The sequence below is a fragment of the Leuresthes tenuis genome, unplaced genomic scaffold, assembly GCF_036924035.1.
Source record: "Leuresthes tenuis unplaced genomic scaffold, fLeuTen1.0.hap1 SCAF_18, whole genome shotgun sequence".
In the NCBI taxonomy this organism is placed as follows: Eukaryota; Metazoa; Chordata; class Actinopteri; order Atheriniformes; family Atherinopsidae; genus Leuresthes; species Leuresthes tenuis.
Genome location: NW_027325372.1, coordinates 15,590,578 through 15,612,427, shown reverse-complemented (window position 1 = coordinate 15,612,427; position 21,850 = coordinate 15,590,578). Strand labels below are relative to the sequence as shown.

At 43.2% G+C, this 21,850-nt stretch overlaps 2 protein-coding genes across 2 annotated transcripts; one reads left to right on the top strand and one right to left on the bottom strand.

Moving 5' to 3' along the window:
• The first annotated feature begins 471 nt into the window (after window positions 1-471).
• On the top strand, window positions 472-18,777 carry itgb8 (integrin, beta 8). The gene is made up of 15 exons (XM_072370865.1): window positions 472-1,045; window positions 2,314-2,399; window positions 4,088-4,259; window positions 4,411-4,517; window positions 4,868-5,007; window positions 5,361-5,526; window positions 7,220-7,378; window positions 7,491-7,586; window positions 7,704-7,796; window positions 8,741-8,881; window positions 10,210-10,624; window positions 10,754-10,976; window positions 11,108-11,211; window positions 15,489-15,652; window positions 17,069-18,777. The coding sequence occupies exons 1-15, from the start codon at window positions 949-951 to the stop codon at window positions 17,195-17,197; spliced, it is 2,292 nt and encodes a 763-aa protein (XP_072226966.1). The 5' UTR covers window positions 472-948; the 3' UTR covers window positions 17,198-18,777.
• A 998-nt stretch (window positions 18,778-19,775) lies between these two features.
• Window positions 19,776-21,850, bottom strand: sp8a (sp8 transcription factor a). The gene is made up of 2 exons (XM_072370448.1): window positions 21,749-21,850; window positions 19,776-21,199 (listed from the first exon to the last, which is right to left on the bottom strand). Exons 1-2 carry the CDS (start codon window positions 21,764-21,766, stop codon window positions 20,024-20,026), a joined length of 1,194 nt encoding a protein of 397 aa, XP_072226549.1. The 5' UTR covers window positions 21,767-21,850; the 3' UTR covers window positions 19,776-20,023.

Sequence of the window (21,850 nt, the reverse complement as noted above, 5' to 3'; positions counted from 1 at the left end):
TCATGCAACAGATTAACAAGTTATTGTCATTTGGGGTTTTTTCTGGTTCCAAATGTTGAGCTGTTTAGTGAGTATCTGGCTGAGGCTCTGCGGAGCAGCCGGCGAGGAGAGGTTACTCCATGTCATTGGAATCTGTGCACAATGGACTCAGACCCCCTCCTCCGCCTGTAGCACCAGCTTGCGAACCCCACTGCAAGAGCTCTGGTTATACCCCCCCCCCTTTCAAACCACCCCCCAACATCCACTCACACAGCAGGCTTTAGGTCTGCCCCAAACAGGAGCCCTCAGTGCTGCTAAATGGCTCCCTTAAGAAGCAATATAAACACCAGTGTTAAATTCAAGGCCATGGTTCAGCTGGAATGCACCACATCACAACTCCTTGTAGTAAGCACTTTATGCCTCTCCCCCTCTCTCTCTCTCCTTATTTGTCTCTCTTCCCTCCCTTCTTAACTCTGATACAGCAAAGTCGTTGCCATGGTGTCCGCCTGCCTGACTCAGAACAAACGTTAAAACACGGTCATCCTCCTGGATTTAGTGTGTGATGTGTTCGCTCAGCATGCTGGAGCGCACAGGCTAACGCAGCGCCGATTGGCACACGCGTGTGTGGTCTTCTAGCCCCGGGATGAGACTTTCCCATCAGCTGTGAGAGGTGATCCATTGTTGGAAGCACGCGGAGAACACCTGGAAATGGATGGAGGGACTCACAGTCGCCGCAGTCCAACGATTGCTTCACCTTCGCTCGTGGTCCGCGGGGGAGCGCGCTTGTAAACTCATTTGACCCGGGGATGTGAATAGCCTACCTCTCCGGGATTAGAGGGTTATTGGGTGAACGACAATGTCCCGCGGCTCGGTCCCGCACTCCCGGCTATTGTTCGTGCGGTTCATCTCCAATAGCAGTTCAGCTCCGCTCCTGTGTCTCCTCGCTGCATCCCTCCCGGAGTGGATAGGATGACTTCCTGGCTCCGTACACGCAGCACCAGCGTCCCTCTGTGTGTCCTGCTCGGTTGCATGGCGTTCGCTGTGTGCGCAGAAGCTTCCAGTGCCGGTGAGTAAAGGCTCATTAGGGCCAATTACATAATATCCCAACAATAAGTCGTGTATCATGTCGGGCAATCATCGCCCAGCATCAGCTCTCGATCTCTCGATGCGAGTTTTCTTTTTTCTAAAGATTGGAATTTAAGGAGAGCAAGCTGTGAGGTTTATAGGCTGGCACACAAAATAGATTTTACAGCAGGGTCACTTACCACGATAACAATTCAAGTGTCCAAAATGGTTTCTCATCATGGGCCAGATCTGGCAAAGTAGATCAAAGTCGCTCACTGCTGGCATCAGTCTGAATCCTGACACTGAACCAGGTCAGTATCTTGCCTAAATCGAGGTCACCATACATAGTCTATTGTTGGTATGAATGTATCTGAATCTGAGCAAAGCCCCCAAATGAGAAAACCTGACAATACACTGGACTAGAACTGGCTTCCTAAAACTGAGCTGCTCCCATAGTGTGCTGACATTCAGCTTCAACTGACCGATTCACCTTGCCACCTGGGAAGCTGCTAACCATTTCTGAAGGGAAACACCCAAACTCTCAACCAGGGGACTTATAGCACAGTCAAATACTTCATCAGTCTCTTGTTTCAGCATGTCCATTGATCATTCTGAAGTAGAAGTTTAATGCACCACCTATTTGGGGTTTTAACAGAGGTCAGAGTGCTAATTGGGTCAGACTGGCCTGATAATTGGTCTGCTAGAGATGTTTAGATTTGCAGCCTTTTTCTGTCCTACATTCCAGCCCTGTAACTCAGTGAAATGGCTCTGGAAAATTGGATTTCAGAGGATAAATTACTTCAAGAAATCATTAATCCCATTACAGGAAGCCTGAGGTGCATGTTGTGCCTTTTGTCACCCTGTAAGTCTGCCTTCTCGCTGTATTTTTCTCTGAAAATATTGTTGAAAGTAATCCTATTCAAAGGACAGTGATGCTCCATTATTACATACTTCCATGGGTAGCATTCATTGATTGATTGAGGAGTCGTTGGAATTCCTCTGTGTTTGTGTGAGTGTGTGGGAAATGGTCCATTGCACCACTCCAACAACTCAGGCACCTGTTCCCACACTGCTGTACACTTGCTAATATGTGCTGAACAGCTTCATAAGATGCCAAGTGGTGCTTCCATCATCAAAAGTGTGCATGAGATCTAAATGCCCACAGGGGCTCTGCTGCATGGCTAATGAGTGTTGACACACATTTTCTTTCTTATGCTAATCACAGAGTTTTCTCTATCTCTTCTTTTTTCTTCTCTTGTTGTCTTCCAGGTGCCAGTGTGTGTCAGTCCCCCGGTGCCACCTCTTGCGCAGATTGCCTCCAACGTGGGCCACAATGTGCCTGGTGTTTTCAGGAGGTAGGAATGTGTGCTCAAGCGGGTGTTTGTGTGTGACGGACAAAAAGGGAAAAAAGCAAACAGTGGGAACGTGGCAGACATTCAGCAGCATTCCTCAGATGACACGCACCAAAGCGTTCATGGCATCCACAAATGAGAAGATAATGTGTATGTTTGAGCTTAGCGGTCTGCATTATGACCTGTGTGAGTGTGTCAGCCGGTGTGTGAATCTTTCCATGCGTGTTTTCTCAGGGACAAAGTCACTCTCTGTCCATGTGTTTGGTCTACACACTCACACATATCACTTTGTCGGCCTGTGTGTTTGTCTGTATCTGTCTTCTCTGCCTGTGTGTCTGTCTTATGAAAAACTCCTGGATCAGCCTTGAGAAACTGTAGTACCTCCAAGTACCACACCAGTCACCACACATACAAACACACACATTGGCACCGCCCTGATTAAATCAGACTGTCAGCAAGCATATGTTGCAGACTTCAGGTGCTTTCCCACCCTGTGAACCCTTCTCTGACATCATCTTGCGGGGCTGGGTAAATCATAATATGTGAATGGTCTCAAACATCACCTCCGGAACCTCCCAGGCACACACAAACTCACAGTGCCATGCTTGAGCAAGCACTGAAAACAAAGCTGTAACAGTGCTCGTGAATATGCATGTCCACGTAAGGCTGTTAGAGATTGCCAAGGGGGCAGAATCAGGTCTCAGGAAAGTCCCAGGAAGTCAGTTAGTTTGAAACTTTCTGGTATTCAGTGCTGTTACCGGTCAAATTATTGCCACAGGGATGACCAAAAATAAACAAAAGTCAGTCTGGCTCTCAGGTTGAGGTCATGGTCATATATTTAGTTACAATCTCAGCTCTCGTTGTAGACTGTCTGCTGTTCCACTCTGGTGGTTTTTCTGTCTGAAAAGTGGCAGAAATCCCAGGTGTTTTTGCGATTTCATTAGCTGTTTGCCTAATTTTTTTTGGCGTCATCAACTCTTTAAATCAGATCCATGAGAGATTAATAACTCAGTGTAAATGTGCACGTTTAATGGTCCATTTTTAATGGTCCATTATATTTCTGTGTGTTTATCTCACAAGCTTAAGTACCAAAGGTTACTAATTCAGTCCAAAGCCATGAGGCATGACACTGCTGTACTATTATTGAGGCAACAGTGAGCTAGCTACAGCATATAAATCACGTACTTCAAGATTTGTTTGACAAAATGTTGGTCAATTTTCATTCAGAATTAAAAAAAAAAAGAAAACACTTTGGATTTCATTTGCCTCTCTTCAGTAGTGGGAAACATGGACATGGATGAGGAAAAACAAATGAGTTTAACACGGCAACAGAAAATGAAACCAAAGTGAGTAATAGGGAAAGTGGTTTCAGTTTGTCATGTTTTCTTATGTGTGATAAATCCAAAGGGTTTCTAAGAGAGAGCTTTGTTACTGTGCTTTACACAGACCAAAGATAATAAAATATAACCAGCAAGTTGATGATTAGATAGATCATAACCTGTAAACTGTGTATTTATGAGCCACCGCCTATATTGGTGAATGGGTCTAGTGAGAACATACATTTTGTGTAAATATTTTTTTATCTTTGAATAATTTCTTTGTGATGAAGTACAAAATGCCAGACAAAATATATTAAATGAAGGTTATAGGAAAGGAAGAAACTCAACATTCTAAACCGGCTCAATATCCAGGACTTCTTGCGTGGGGCTGAGCCGAGCTTTCGCTGTGACCTGGCGGAGAACCTGCACAGGAGAGGCTGTGAGCCGGAGTTCACGGAGCAGTGGGAGATCAAGGTGGAGGTCAACACTACCCTCAGCAGTACACAAGTGTCCCCACAAGACATCAGCATCTCCCTCAGACCAGGTAGATGACCTGCAGCTTTGGATCTGTGCACTTTTTCAAATGACTTGACTGGATTTCTAACTTATAGAGAGAACACAGAGTTTTCTTGAAGTCGAGGTCAAATTTAACGTTAACATTTCCTCGTTTATGTTTTATGTGTGCGTGCTGGTAGGTTCAGAGGCCAGTTTCATTGTGGCTGTGAAGCAGTTGGAGCGTTATCCCGTGGATCTGTACTACTTAGTGGATGTATCGGCTTCTATGCAGGAAAACCTCGATCATGTAGGTGTTAAGACTGCATTTCTCTCCCTTTTCTCATGGAAATATGTGAGTTATAGCCAAGATGTTTGTTTAGCTCTGAATCATCACATCAGCTTTTTTTTTTTTACACAAATCTCATCAAGAAGAATTTTAGAGAATTATCTATAAATATGTGTAATTGATAAAGGCTAAACTATAGTTACTCTGATTTAGTTAGAAATGAGCGTCAAGGAAATTTAGATGTCTTTCCTTTTTTGTGCATTTTTCCTTCCTAATCTTCTGTTCATGTCTGTGTTTTCCCTTCTTTTATTCTGCCGCATCGTCTTGCACTCTTCCTATGTATTCTTTCTGTCTCTCCGTCTGTGGTGCAGCTGAAGACGGTGGGTGTGGCTTTGTCCCTTCGTATGACGGAGCACACTTCAGACCTTTGGCTGGGTTTTGGCTCATTTGTGGACAAACCTGTCTCCCCTTACATCAGTGTCCACCCCTCTAAGATCGACAACCCCTGCAGGTAGACAAAGAAGTTGGTGGTTTATTCTGAAAAAGTAATGTTAATCCTCTTGTTGCAACCCATCCATCATAATTTACTTGCTATGAGTAGAGCAGAGCTGTAGCACATACTGCGCAGTCTGTTAAATTCTTTGGGTGACATTTTCTATTTGAGTGATTATTTAAAAAAGATAAAAAGTCGTAGCAGGCTCCTCTCACTAGTTCCTACCGGTCATTTGTGGCAAATATAGAGGCTCATCAGTTGTTGGGGCAACATCATCATGGTGATGAGCTGTGCTGGGAGACTAAAACAACAGCTCTGCATTCTTGAATGTTGCAATGAAAGACTTTTGTCTATTTTGTGTTCCTCTCCAGCGATTATGAGATCAGCTGTCCACCAGCGCACGGTTTCCACCATGTCCTTAGTATGACTGGGAATATGAGCGAATTCACACGTGTCATCAAACGCCAGCGCATCTCCGGGAACATGGACACACCTGAAGGAGGACTAGATGCCATGTTGCAAGCAGCTGTCTGCCAGGTAAATGGATCATTTAGTGACGCATCTGCAGGAACACTGAGAGAGACTTTTGTTCTGGCATAATGGAATCCCTCTGACTCAGCAATGCATGTTGCCATTGGAATCCCATTAAGTAATGACACTACTGCTGGAGTATGACATACACACACAGAGTCACAGTTGCTTACACTGTAGCTGCAGGAGGGATGTGAGTAAAAGCATTCAAGGGGTCAAGAGTAGCTAGTTCTCAGGGAATCACCACAGACATGGTCATCCAGAAATAGACTCTCCATTAACTCATACCTACTTTTAAGCTCACATAGTTTCCTTAAATACACACATATATACATAGTCCCATTTTCTCACAGTAACTCTGATGAGTCACAGACATGAAGGAGACTCTCTGGCTGATAGAGTCATTTCTGCTGCTTTTGCCTTTTATTTGGCATTACAGAAAAACCTAATCATCAAGGAAACTAATATAGTTCAGATGAGTCAAATGTTTGAGTGTGCATTTTTCTTTTACCACACTTGTAAATCTTTAAGTCATGAAGCATTCCACGTTCTTCCACATCAGTCGCTTTGGATGTCAATAAGTAGTGATATACGAGGAGAACAATGGGGAATTTGTGGAACTGCTCTCCAAATCAGATTGTAGATGTAGATCTGTGGTCGTCTTTGGTTCCAATACAAACCCACTTCCAAAACAGTCGGGATGCCGAGTAAAATGTGAATATAAACAGAATGCAAATAGCAAATTCATCTAAAACTATATTAATTTGAAGACATGTCAAAAGTTGGAACTGATATAGTTTTTTTTTTCGTTTCTTCTTTTTGTTTTTGACCATTTTCAATGGGATACTAGCAACACATTTCAGAAAACAGTAAACTCTTGCTCCAACACCTGTTTAAATCAGTCACTGTCAATGGTACAGTCAATGCCAGCCCATGCCAACGTAGAGGCCAACTTATGAACTATGAGCTCATAACATGCTGGCTGTCCCTTCTCCTCTATGGCCTGGTAGACGTGGCATCTGGGATTTCTAAAAATAATTTTAGCTTAATTTTTGCCAGATCACAGGACAGCTGTCCACTTCTCTTCAGTCCATATTAGATTAGCTTGGGCCCAGACAAGATAGCAGTGTTAGTGGGACTTGTGAATATGCATTTGACAGTTAGAGGTTTTAATGCACAAAAACCCCCAAAAAGCTGTTCACTGCACATGTGGTTATTTCCACAACAGAATTGTGACGGTTGTTAAGAAAGTGCTACCTGAGAACCTGAAGATGATTAGCTTGGATTTTGACCTTGCTTGCATGTAGAGATTTTTCCAGATAGAATCCACACTTTAAGCTTAGCTGCATGAGCTGTTTGCTCATGCAATCTTTCACAATGGTGTACATCTCTCTCTCTCATCTTTACTTCTGAAGGACTCTGCCTCTCTGAGATCTTCTCTTTATACCCAGTCATTTTACTGACCCATTATCCCACTTCATTATGAGATGCTCCATTTTTAGCATTCCAAAGCATTCCTTCTTCAGTCTTTTGATGTTTGTGCCACAACTTTTCAGAAACATGAAGCATGTACAGTATAAAAGGAAATTTGAATTTCAAAATTTGACATTTAATGTCAATACTGTTGTTAAAAGTATATCAAATCAATTTTGAATATGTATGGCTAAACACATCTCAACTTCTTACTTGCTTCTTTCAGGGTGAAGTTGGTTGGCGGCCAGAGGCAAAGCGCCTTCTGCTTGTGATGACTGACCAGCCGTCTCACCTTGCCCTGGACAGCCGGTTGGCAGGAATTGTGGTGCCACACGATGGCCTTTGTCACCTGAACAATAACATCTACACTGGAACCACCAAGATGGTGAGAAAGTTTGCAGAATCGGATTCCAACGATGCTGTATTTCAGTTGCAGATTGGCACGTCAGGATCATAGGTAAATTCAAAATCGAATGCTTTCATTTTCTCTCTTTCAGGACCACCCCAGTCTGGGTCAGTTGTCAGACAAGCTGCTCGAAAACCATATCTACTCCATCTTTGCTGTCGAGAAGCAGCCGTACCAGTGGTACAAGGTAGTTTGTGCGATATGTGTCCTTGCATCAGTTTGTCAGAGAGAGGACATTATTAAATGAGCGCTGCCTGTGCTTGCAGTTTTAAAGCATAACTTTCATCTCTCTTTCCTTCTCCAGGAGTTGGTGCACCTTCTTCCTGGCTCCTACTTGGGAAAGTTAGGCCTCTTCCAGGCGCCTAGCCTTATAGAGCTGGTGGTAGATGCATACAAGGTACTAACCAGTCAACTCTTCTCTTTAGGACCTCTCTCACCTTCTTCTATATGTTATAAATTTTTTTGTTGAGCAAGACACAGTGAGAGCTAGATTCACAAACCCACGCATTCTTTCGTCTGAGGTGGTGACGCATTAGTCGGCTCATCTGTCTGGGGTTTTTGATCTGTTTAATCGCGTAGGCCGACTAGTGAATTCCTGTTTGCAGAGAAGGCTTTAGTATCGGTGATGCCATATTTCTGATCGCATGCGCTGCCGACTATAAAAACTTGAAATCGAACTTGCATTTCCTGCAACTCTAGGTTTTGAAGTTCTTTGGTTACTGTTGGACTAATGAAACAGGAAAAAAAAAAAAAAAAACAGATGAGAACAGGAGGTTAAGGAGTAGTAGGCCTTGTGTGTGCCCGTCGGTGTTTATGTGATACCAGGGGTTAGCTCAGTTGGCAGTGGTTTAGGTTATAATCTTGCCTCCGGCACAGCGCTCCATTGTTTGCCTCGAGAATCTGCCGAATCCACAGATCTGGGTGTGCAGCTACGTGTACGTGCAGACACACATACACAAGCAGCAGAGCCTGAACAGAAGCTGCCATTATAATAGCTATCAGATCCCCACGGAAACCATGTGTCCTAATCATGGACGAACACAAAGATGCTATTTTTGGCCCCACCTCCTCATCCCCATAAACCCCCTTGTGTTTCAGAGTGAAAGGAAGAAAAAAAGAAAGGCTATCTGGTCACATGTGGGAGCTTTAATTTTCAGTTTTCCCTCCCTGACTCTTTATCTCCATTATGTTTAACTGCCATTCACACACAGATTGTATTTGATGAAACTTTAAATTGCCACTGTTCTTCCTCTTTCTTTTGTCCTGACAATCAGCAGTTGGATCTCTCAATGTCAGGCACTAAACTTAACGTTGCGTTTTCATCTCTATGTACCTGCTCAGAAGTTGCTGTCAGAGGTGATGGTGTTAGTGTCAGTGGAGGACAAGGCAGTCAGCAGGTACTGGGTGTCTGTGTCTCCTCTCTGTCCTGATGGATCCACTGCTAAAGGCCAGAGTTGCTCGGGGGTGCGGCCGGACCAAACGGTAAACACAAAAGCACATGCATGATTGATATTGTACAAGAATTAGCTTGGTAGACAGAACAGAACAGAAATCTTTGAATTAGGCTCCCAGAGTTGTTACAGAACAAAAATTAGTTGTATCGGATTACTTTGACATGACCTACACACCTTACACAAACACATTACTGAGAGCTTTACGTGACAGAGAAGATTTGGTAAATAATCCAAGCTGAGCGGATTATAGCCTGTATTTAGCAGCAAAACATTTCCATGTGATTCCAGCCTAAAATTCTTACTTTCCCTACTGTAACGGCCTTTAATGCAAGCAGATGGGGCATTTATATTTAGAAATAGGCCATTGGATGTTCCCTGCTGGATACCTGTAGTAAAACCTCAAATAGTCCTCAGCTCTGCAGAAAGCTGTTTTCAGAACTGTGTTTTTTTTTTTTTCTTCGTTTAGTTGCTTCCTTGTTTTTGTTGCAATAGTAAAGCCACTGTAAAAAAAAGAAAAAAGTTTACTGAATATTTTTAGTACATTTGAAAATGTTCTGTTCACTCCCTTTTCTCTGTATGAGATTTCTCTCCACCGTAACCTTTTTGTGCCTCTTTGTTGAACACCAAGATACTAAATCACTGCTCCATAGTTCCTCCATTGTGAAAACAGACTAAAGCTCAGCACTTTAATCCGTGGCTGGATTAAAGTGAATTATGGAAAGTACTGAATCTTACCAGAATAGTGATAAAAATCAAGAGAAAGGTTTGTCTGTGGATTCAAAGCTTTGGTATGCACAGTTTTCCACATCAACAGGATAATTACTCAGATTCAGTCTCACTCAGAATCCGGTTCTTTATCCAACTCTATAGGACTTGTGAGAGATTTATATCAACAGGCAAAGAGAGATTACTAAACTGATATAATTCCATAAGGGTTTACAGCTAGATTTTCACAATTGTTAGCGATAGATTATTCCTGTAAATGCTTCACTGCTGTGGAACCGTGTAGGCAGCAGACTCAAAAGTCATGTGTTTCTGTCTTACTTTGGTCGGTGAAAACAGGAACTGCGGTGGTCAGACAACATGAGAGGAAGGAGTGTTTTGTAGAATGTGTTAAAAAAAAATATCACAATCAACAGACAATGGCAGCATGTTAAAGTCACAATACTATGATGTTTTGCAGATATATTATTTTTCATTAGGATGCATGGTTATTTGTCCCGTTTGTCTCTATGTTGGACTTGTAATGGACTGGTGACCTGTATACAATTTTGTGACTATCCCTCCTGTAGCTGATGACCTAAGACATGATGGACTGACAAGAAAGCTAATAACCCATGTTCTTTTGCCTTGTAGGCTTACTTCAATATCACCATTGGTCAGCACTCTTGTGCTGATGATGGTAAAGATGAAGATGTAACAGTTATAGTCCGCCCTGTGGGTTACAATGAGTCCACTGTCATCAGGATCCACTCTAAATGTAGCTGCAGTTGTGGACCAATGGGACACTGTCATGGCGACAGCCAGTCGTCCTGCAGTGTAGCCCAACCTGGCGTCAATCAGCAGCAGAGAACAGATCCAAGAAAGGACTCAAAAACAGATTCAAACAGGAGTTGCAGAGCAGATGGGTCAAATGTGGACTGCAGTGGCCGGGGAGTGTGTGAATGCGGGAGGTGCACGTGCGAGCAAAGCAAACTCGGGGTAGTGTATGGGAAATACTGTGAAAAAGATGACTTCTCCTGTCCATATGAGGGAGAATTAGTTTGTGGAGGTAAGGCAACACACTAACCTTCATAACGTACATTTAGTTTGCAGATATAGCAAGTTGTTTGGCTCTGATGCAAAACATTAATATCTCTTTGATAAAGCTTTTCCTTTTGTTTCTGTCTGTCTCTCTCAGGCCGAGGTGTGTGCGTATCAGGAGAATGTGCGTGCAAGGATGGGTGGACGGGTGATAGCTGTGGCTGTCCCACATCCACAGCAACCTGCCAATCACCAAATGGCTTGCTTTGCAGTGGGCAGGGCAAGTGTATGTGTGGCAAGTGTGTGTGTGACGACCCCAAACTGTCCGGAAACTTCTGTGAGAGGTGTCCTACTTGCCAAAGTACCCACCAACCCCACTGGTACTTATTTTCTATTTGCCACCATAACGCATGATGGACGCTCCAACAGTTGTTTATATATGTTTGAAATGCTCTTGAAATCCATTGCTCTTGTAACTTGTGTCTGTGTGTCTCTTCTCTCTCTCCTTCAGTAAGAGTGTGGACTGCCATCGTTCTCGTGGTCTCTCACAAAAAGAAAATGAGCACTGCAACAACACCTGTGCACCACTCATCGGCAACAGGGATGATGTGTTAGGTACATCCAGCAGAAACTTGCCTGATATTAGAAGTGTCAGATCAATTTCCACGGAGGAGGGTGTTGGAAAGGTTGAAAAGGTTTAACATGCCATGAGCTATTTGATGAGGTGAAGTGTCCTTTGACATGTGGTGTCCATGTTGCCTCTGTAAATCCATCGGTAGAAAAAAAGCACCGCATAGCCTGTAATGTGTGAATGGGTGAAAGTGGCTTGTGGAATAAAAGAGCTTTGAGTGGTCAGCTAGACTAGGAGAGTACTATATAGACACAGGCCGTTTATCTGATCTCATGTTGACAGCCTGAAGACTATTCTTGGCCACAATAAAAGACCACCTACTGATAATAAGTTGTATGACATAAAATAATAACCATATGAGACACTTCTAAGTCAGGGACTATGGCTAATGTGTATGTGTCTCATCTGGATTTAACTTGAAGATAATGAAGGGAAATGGGTTGGTTCCAATACTGAAATATATGGGTGGAGACAGATGTTGATTTGCAAAATTGGAACCATGTGGGATTCTGGCATTTGGTCTTTACAAACAAAAAATCTACATGTTTGTTTGCATGCTATCACAAATGGTCATTTATTTCGGATGTGGAGATCCATTTTATGCCATGTCATATGACAAAATAGGGGTGCCCACTTGTGATTACACCACCCAAGGTTTGTTAATACCTGGTTTGAACAGGGCTCGGGGCTCTAATATTTGAATATTTCAAAGTTTGAAAGGCTGAAAGCACAATACTGATCTCTAATATTATTAGGACAAACAAGTTTGCATACAGTCTGTTTGCACAGCAGCAGTAAAAGAGATTCATAATCACTGATTTAGACAAACTCTGGCCACCGAATGAATATAAGCCTAATATTTAGTCTCTTTTTAGCACTTTCTGATAATTTGTTGGCCCATCTTTACTTTTGATTACAGCATGCAGATTACGGTACAGTTAACCTTGTGCAAAGTCCCATTTATTTCCATTCAGAGCTGCATTATTGTATTGTCAAGATCTTAAAGTGATGATGTGAGGACCGAATCCCTGGAGTAAGTCTTCTTCAGCTCATCCTAAAAATATCCAGTGGTGGTATTGTCTGGAATTTGACCAGGTTCCCCTGAACCATCTTTTCACAGTTTGAACTTGATGAATCCTGGTATTGTTATCTTAAGATGATTCTGTGCAATCATTGGAAAAAAAAAACTTTGATGGAAAAAAACTGGTCATTCAGCGCATTCAGGTAGTCGGCTGACCTCATTTTTGGTCATAATGTTTCTGGATGTTTGGTTTGGGAGCCTCAGGGTTGCATCTCTGTTTTTTGTGAAGGATGTGGTTCGCAGCTGAGTGTGAAGCAGACTGGATGAAAGTCAATCTCTCAAAATCTGAGGCCATGGCTCTCGATCCACAAAAGAGTTCAGTGCTCTCTGAGGGAAACAGATTTGTCTCTGCCTCAAACAAGGCTTTTAGTTGTCAAGTTGGATTGTTGTTAAAGTGGGGAATGGTATCTCAGGACCTTCCTGACAAGTGATTAAATTTGATAGAAAGCTTCTTCAACAGTTATAAAGGTGATGTACTTGTCTGTTGTTGTAAAGAGGGAGCTCTGCCGAAACGTGAAAATTTCAGCTTACTGGTCAATCTTCATTCCAGCCCTCAGCTATAATTACAAGATTGAGAAGGAATGAAAGTGTAGATACAAGTGGCTCAACTGGAGGGGGGCTGGGCTCAGCCTTAGAGTTAGGCGGCAGAGCTTGAGCATCCAGGGGAGCTTAAAGTTGGGCTGCCGGTCCTCTGCAACAAAAGGACTCACCTATCCGATTAAAATGCCTAGCGGTCGCATCTCTTTGGAGATTTTTCAGTCATGTCCAACTGGGAGGAGGCCTCAGTGCAGACCCAGAAAACACTGGAGGGATTATATAGCCCTTCTAGCCTGGGAATGTCTTGGGATGCCCCTGGAGCTGCTGGAAAGTGTTATTGGGATGTCTGGATTGGGACCTGTTACCTGGATGGATGGATGGATGGATGGATGGATGGATGGATGGATGGATGGATGGATGGATGGATGGATGGATGGATGGATGGATGGATGGATGGATGGATGGATGGATGGATGGTGCTAAAGCTAGACCTGACGTTCCACCACAGTCTTTTTCTGGTTCTTCAATAGTGGTGTTGTTCGGGATCTTTAAAATGTCTGAGATGTAGATTCATTATCGGTTTCAAACCAACTCACAGTTTGGTCAGATCCAGCTTCACATTAGCACAAGAGCAGGCATAATATGAAAACACACACACATGCACACACTCTCTCCTGCGAGGTCACATCCGTTGCTACCATAGCTGCACTACTACACCCTGGTGTATTTGAATCAGCAAGCCTGCTGTCAGTGTTACAGCTGTATTTCACATTTCTCCCCAGTTCCCAGCTTACTTTCTTGGTTTCAGCCGTGCACACAAACTCTCACACAAACACGCACCTAATTTGAAACCCACCAGCACACACTTGCCCTGGGTTACACACACAGTGTTGCACATACAAGTGTTACAGTTCATCCCCGCCTTCCAAATTTTTGGAACAGCACTATTCATTGTGTGTCCTCCCCCACCCAAACCCCTCCATCCGTCCCCGTCTCCCCTCATGCCCCCCCTCACCCAACGGGACACTCTCTTCCTGCTCACACCCACTCCTCCCTGGGTACAGTAGGAGCCAGGTCTCCATGGTAACACTGTTACAAAATGTCAGAGGACTCTTTGAGCTCTTTGTGTCGAGCCATCAGCTCGTCATCCACACATGCTCCTCAGCAGATACACAGCCAGCTAAGTGTTCAGAACTTCTTCTCTGGCACAGCCACCACTGACTGAGTTCTCTGTGTGTGTGTGTGTTTGTGACGTGTGTGTGTGTGTGTGCATAGATATAGGTATGATTTGTTGTCTACTGCAATATTTAGGAAAAGAAAATTTCACATTTTATGCTAATATATTCACTTTAATACGTCATAATATATCAGACACTTTACTGATTAATACTTTGCATCGCAGAATTTGATCAAGTACAAATAACTATTCTAGAGGACAATCTTCTAGGTTAGGAACCATCAGGCAAACCTAGGATTTGTTCAGTAATAACAGCAAATTAGCTTTACTTTCGTTACTTCTTGACTCTAAAGAACCCCTATGACTAGGCATGTAAAGCAGGCATTCAAGGAGGTGCTAAATGAAGAGAAATAAACAAGCAGTGTGTCCATGTCATTCTGAAAAAAGTTATGGATGATATGGGGGTTCCAATTGGGCGACGCAGACTTGTGCATGAGGGATTACTCTCACTTCCTGTTAACTGGGCATCTAACGAGAGGAAGATAGCTGGTCATTTCAAGCCTTCATCACAGACCTATAAACTTGTGAATGTATCTAGATCAATTGAAAAATTGTCTGTAAATATCATTAGTGCTACCTTTCAGAGCTACTGAGGTGTCAAATGTTTACATGGCGTTGACCACAATCACTTTAATGCACTTCTGGTGTGCAGTGGCAAAGCATCTGATTGAAACTCTTTATCAGCATATACTTCAACTTAAATGATTAGAATCGGCATCAGGGCCAAAAAATCTTGAACGGGACTTCCCTACATGTTACAGTTATTATATGTTTCAGAATTTGTTGGGGAGGTCGTCTGTGCTAGGTTTGCTTGTATTAAGGTTTAGTTCCTGTCACTTGTTAAGCGCTCTTTGCTCTGTTTGGTGGAGATCAGAGCTGCTCATTCTGTCTGAGGATTTGCCAAACTGGCCTTTAGGCAGACATTATGCAAATGTCTGTCATGATGAGATCGTTAAGTAAAGGAAGAAAAATCTGGACTTCAAACAAGGTATTTAAAGCAGTGCAGAGCCAGTACTTTCTGTGGGAGCAGAATTTGTCATTTGGCAGACCTTTTACTTGTATGAAAGCTATAATGTAACAAAGAAAAAGTAAGAAAAAAAGTTAGCATCAGTTAGTGATCTGACTACTAAACCATTGTTTCGCAGGAGGAGAAGCTCTGGGGTTAGCCTGGTGCTTGTAGTTGTGCTAGAGTGAGCTTGTTCTTGTGTTATTGTTATCTATGGACCTATAACTACATGTATTTTTTTATATTGTACAAACTCCAATGAATTTGTACAAAATTTGCATTTGTGCAATTGTGCCTTGAGATTCCATGTAACTGCATTATTTACTTTTGAAAACCTTTTGGCCATTACACATACAAATGATCGCAGGTCTCCATAGTGACATGGTTTGTGTGTCCACAGGGCGTGTGAGCAGTGGCCGGCTGGTTGGAACTTTCCTGAGTGTGTGTGCCCTGACAGTGCTGTGCGGGCTGGTGGTGGTGGCCGTATCCCGGCTGCTGCTGCAGAAGAGAGGCAGCTCACAAGGGGGTGCCGCTGAGGAGGGAGTCTACCATTACACTGGAAAGGTTAGCCCTTAAATGTCATATCATCAACGCAGCAGGATTTTAATTGAGGGGAGGTTTGGAGTCCCTGCAGGCCTTCATTCTTAAAGATATTTATGTTAAAGAGTGATATCCACTGAAACTGAGAGCGAGAAATATGACTCTCCTCCTAGAGGTACAGCTGTGTTTTACATTTCCTCTCAACTCCCAGCTCACCATCTAAAGTTTCCAGATTCTGACCTTGCTATGACATACAGCACCTTTGAGAAGAAGAAGTGGGTGGAAATTTGTGGATGCGGGTGAGGGGGTGTTATTGGGACGTTCGTGCTAAGATTGCTCTACATTACATTTGAATCATCTCGTTTAATGTTCATGACACAACTGCAGATCATCTTCGTGAAAGATTATGGACTATGAAAACTGATGCATCTGTTTGGGTAACATTAGAAATCGTACGTAGGTTACGGATCCCTGCTGATGTTTAATTTGGAACATTATACACTCAGGGGAGATTTAACACACGGTTATTACATAACATAACGAATGGATACTCTCTGCTTTTTATGCAGAACACTTATAGTGTCCACCTAAACGGGGCTGCTGTTGCTAAAGGAGTATTCCACCTATTTTACATGTCAGACCAGCTGTGAAAATAGTTGTTTAAAGCAGAGAGTTTCAAAGTGAATGGCACAATTTGCTTAATTTTCTTGCTTAATTTTCATATACAAAAAGCTCTGTACTTTTGCTTTCTGGCTTTTGGAAAGTCGGAAAAAAATGATGTAATCACTAGCTGCTATGCACTTAAATTGGTTATCATGTTGACTTTTAAGACTTTGGATACTGGTTGACATTCCCTTTGTTTGTTTAGATAATATTTTGTCCCACATTCCAGTCAAGCATGTGCAGTTGGTGGCAATATCAATAACAGCAGAAGCAATCATACACAGCATTCCCTTGGCTTGTTTTGACATTCAAAGCTTTGAGACTAATGCTATGTGTGCTCTCCTTTGGATATCAAATTTGAAAATGTATGCTCCATCTCTTTGTCTCTATTCACTGAGCCTCGCAACTGTCTGGAGCCCCCCTGGGGAGGCCCACCTCTCACTTTGAATACTTTTGGTGTAAGCTCTTCTGGGATCCCTGGGGCTGCTCCATTATTACCAAGAAAACAACCCATGTGACATGTTTTAGATACACTTTCCTCTTGCAACAGACTTTTGACAGAAAATGAATGTTTCACCACATGACCATTATGACCTGTCCGCTATTGTTACCACTTACAAGTGAGAAACTTCTTTTTGATGCACCCCCACAAAGCACAAACACAGCATTGCAACAATATTTTTCTTTTATTGTGGACTAAGGTGTCAGTTGAGGTGGTTTGGGCTGCTTGTATGTGTGTGAGACTGCTGCTGGCTAAACATTTCTGTTTCTCTCCAGGATTTGTCATACATTCCTACAACCAATGACAAAACAGTTACCTACAGGAGGGACCGTCCACCTGACCGCTCTGTGGAGATGCACATCCAGGTTCCCAAGATGCCCCTCGATGACCCCTGGCGGTACTAAACAGACGGTGAACATCGAGGTCTTAAGGAAGGCAGCAGAGACACACAGAAGGAGAGCTGGACTAAACGCTTCTTTTCTGACTGGTAACCTTCATAAAAAACACAGCAAACTGCCTGTGGAGACTCTGATGATGGTAAACCATGAAACCTCCATGGAATCATATTTGTGAAATGAACCGACCAAATTAGTATTAACTGCTTGACTAACATGGCCAGTATCCTGGAAACTGAGTTGAAACAAAGAGCACAAGTCCCCAACCTCTTCTTCCTCTGTAGCAGCAAGGAGGCTACTTTTTCTACAGGGTAAAGGCTGATCATTCCTTGCTTTTTTTTAGCCATGCAGCGAGTACTGCTCTAACTTATGTATGTGTGTGGATGCGTGAGAATGTGTGTTTGGTGCATGTATGCTTTCTATTTATGATTTTAGAGATTAAACACTACATTTACTCGTGCCTCATGAAGTATATGTTTCTGTGAGACGTCAGCCCACTAACTGTACTTTCTCCCTGTGTTAGTCTGCCCCCATGTGGTCAACATAGTGTACGACATCTTCTCTCAAATAATACACATTATTGACCTCAGCTATAAAGCCTTAGGTACCAATGATTCCATATGCCTTTATTTTCACTTTTTTAAAGACATGTGTTGCTTAATGTTCCTTTTAGTGGGTTTTTTTGTTGTTTTTTTGTTTGTTTGTTCTTTGCGTTGTTTATGTTAAGCAATCAACTGCATTGTAAATGAGTGTTTGCGGCATTTTTCTTTCAGAAGTGAGAGTCTAGTTTCATAAGATTGCCTGTTTTGATCAATCGTGTTAGACTTGCACTTGAAAAGTTGCATTATACTACTGAAAGTTATTGGGTCTCTGGCCAAGGAGAGCACAGAGAGTGAGTTTGAAAGGATACACGTCGGGCATTAAAAGGTATGCGTGTACATTTGACGCTGATGTAACAACTCCACCGGAACACTGGAATGACAAAGACTGAGATTTTTCTTTCAAATATGAACATACTTACAGTGACAAATGTATCATCGAACACGTGACCTCTGCGTGAGAGCTGTGTCTGCATGCTCCTGCTGATAATGTGATGCTTTATGGTACGAATAAATCAGCTCTGAAGGAATGGAGGTCAGAGGCAGACTTGCCCTCTACACCACCCTCATGCACTTGAAGATATTATCTGCATCCAGAGTGCCAACCGCATGGCATGTAGTGAGACTTTCACTTACCCAATCCTGCTCCTCTTTTGAATTTTTATTTAACACAGTGTTGTTTACAGCATTAGCTGCTCCACGTTACTGTAAATTGGAAACACTAGTGATAATTTATTTTGATTATGTTGTAGACTTGTTTTCATTTCATAATAAGGTAATAGTGCTATTTTATGAGACAGCCACTGGAGTTAGAGGTCTTAAGTAAACTGTCTCAAACCATGAGAATTATTCAGCAATAAGGTAGCTTATTAATCATCTCATCTAACCAGGTACTGAGTTGGGAGTAAAAAAAACAGCACTTTTTTAGATAGATTTGCTGTAACTTAATGTGACTATTGTGTCTGATCTGTTTTCAACACAATAAAAACGTGCAAGAATTTTTCAACGATTGTTTGCGTCATCAGTCTGTTACCTTTACTGTCTAAGAAGGCCTTGATGTGCGTTTGAATCAATAATGATAAGGAACACGTGAAAAAATCCATAGGGTCTGTGTGAGGGAACAAAGATTAACAAGACAGTACTTGATTAAACACCAATTTTGTGTCAGCAAACTTGTATCTTTTTTTTAATAACTTCTCTTATATTGTATTCAACTTTAGACATAAAACCATGCAACAGTAGTAGCTGAACACTAGGTGGAGATGCAAGCTGAGATGTGTGCTACTGATCGCTGTAAATATCCAGAGAAACGAGCAACTTTGCTGGTATTACAATATTAAACAGAACCTCTGATAAAATCAGCCTGACGCGTTGCTTTGTGTTGGGTGAAGCGCAAATATTTCCAAAGCTTTAAATCAAGCTTGTGGATTTCTCAAGTCAGCTGCAGGGAAATGCTGCAACTGTCTGGAAGCACCAGCACACTTCAAAATGCAACTGGTTACATTTCATCAGCACATCTGTGTTGGTAACATCTGTTCAAATGACCCATACGCCTGCAATTTTAGAAGCAAAATTTATACCTAAACATTGGAGACCTTCAGAGCTTTTCAGTCAGTGAATATTAGCCAACATGAAATGCTATTTGGCTTATTAGTCTAGAACAGACTAGAAGACCGATTTAATAGAATGGTATGTAAACTAATTCAGAAGAATGGTGAAAGTTATAACAAAGAAGACTAAAAAAAATCCCAAATCGTCTTGTTTTATTGACTCCAGTTATCACCATGACTTAGGCTACAGGCATAAATTGAGAGATTTAGTATTTCAAGTGAATGTGGCCTATTTCACGATAACACGCTACTGTCACCTTAAATATAAACATGAATGCCATGTCAAGAAAAACTGTGAATCAAGAAATAATGCTTAGAATAAATTAACATGTCCCCACAGAACACAGAACTTGTCGAGTAAAAAAAAATAAAAAAATAGGAAAAATATTTTCAAGTCTGAAAATATCAGATGAGGTAAGAAGATTGTTCACAGGCTACACAACTGAAGCTAACTATAAAGTGCCATTTCAGTTTTTAATATAGGAAAAATAAGATTTAAAAAAAAATGTTTTGAAAAAGAAAAAGATACAGTGTAATCAAATGCCCACATGTTGCTTTGTTCTTGTTTTGCTTTGTAACTTATTCGTCCGCCCCTCGGTGCTCTGGGCGCCCTCACGCACGTGCACTCAGGGGGACTGACTCGGGCTGCCGCTGACGCTGTTGTCTGTGTCGCTGTTGCCTTTGCCGGGTCCCGGTTCCCCGCCGTCCTCGGCGCCCTCTGAGCTGTGCGTCCTCGTGTGCTTGCTCAGGTGGTCGGAGCGCATGAACCGTTTGTAGCAAATCGAGCACTCGAACCGCTTCTCCCCCGTGTGCGTGCGCAGGTGGCGCTGAAGCTCGTCGGAGCGCGTGAAGCGTTTCCCGCAGAAGAGCCAGTTGCAGACAAACGGCCGCTCCCCGGTGTGCCAGCGCAGGTGCGCCTTCAGGTGAGAGGTTTTGCCGTAAACTTTACCACAGCCCGGGATGTGGCAGCTGTGGAGTCCCCTCCGCCGGGGACTTGAGTTCCCCTGGCCCAGACTGTCCGCCTCTTGGCAGTTAGGGCAGTCGCACGTGGCCCTACCGGAGTAGCGTCTTGATGCGGGGCGAGAAGACTCGGGCTGAGAAACTGCGGGGCGTCCTGTCAGAGCAGGCGTCGTTGTGGTCTTAGACTCTGCGTAAGGAGTTGGGACAGGTGGCATAAAACCGTCAAACAGGTGCTGCGTAGAGGGGAGCAAGTGCTGAGACGCACCTGCGCTGAAGGCGGAGCTGTAATCGTTGCTGTAGCTGCTCAAAGGGGGTGCTAATCCGGCTGGACTCTGTGAGTCCACCCAGCTGGTGCCCATGTCCCACCAAGCAGGAGACCCGTTACTGATTTCACTCACAGGCTTAAACCAGGACTCATAGGGATGCATTCTCGGATAAATCCCCGCTATGCTTTCTACAGATGAGGGAAGTGCGGTCAGAAACATTGACCGCTGTGTGTGCACGGAATCAGAGGCACTGTTGTCCGATGATGCCACAGCGGTCTGGTACATGGAAAAGTCGTTTCCCCCAGAAGAGTTGGCGGCTGCCGCTGAGTAAGCGCCAGAGGCCTCTGTCAGTCCGGCTCCGTTACCCCTGTGGATCCCAGAGGAAACTCCGAAGGAGGTGAGGCAAGTATTCAGGCTGCCGTTGCCCTGGCCACTCCTTTTCCACGGGTAAAATCCCTTGATAAGTCCCGGGGGTCCTTCGGAAAGAGCGGGGGAGCAGGAGGCGGTGGGCTCACCGATTCTGCTGCAGGTGGCGGCCAGCATGGCCAGCGGGGTGTTGCCAAGCCGTGGTTCCTCCTGTGGGGAGCACAGGTACACACCCATTATGGCAGAGAATCCAAACTTTAAAGTTGATGTTTAATGCACACAGACTGTATAAACTATGGATTTACCGCTTTAGTTAATCTGTCTGACTGGCAGTTTCACAACAAAGGGTTACATTTTCATGTAATTACCGAAGCACTACACTGCAAAACCGTTATCGAACAGATTCTGTTCAAAGGGAATTGCGAAGTCAGTTGGTCGGCTGTTCATATTTTTTCCACTTTTACCAGATGTCTTTACTGTAAATAGGCTACATGACATGTAGCCTAACGATGGGACCACCAAAGCTGGATTCGTTTCGAGAAAGATCTTTTTTTCGGACAGTCAAACTAAAAGCAACGAACTGGAATACAGATTAACTGATGCGTTACATTTGGATACACGAGATCAGGCAGAGTGTGAAGTCAAACATGTCCACTAAATGTCCCTAAACACCGAGTCTTTTAATATTTAAAAACAAAAAATAAACAAGCTTCTCAGAAAAGTACACTTTCACCAGATATATAGAAATTAGAAACTTACCCCAAGTATTGTAGCCATGGACTGTGTGGTTCGACTGACAGTGAGTGTATGTTTCTATGTGTGTGTATATATCTGTGTGTGTGTGTGCTCTTGGTGGCTGGA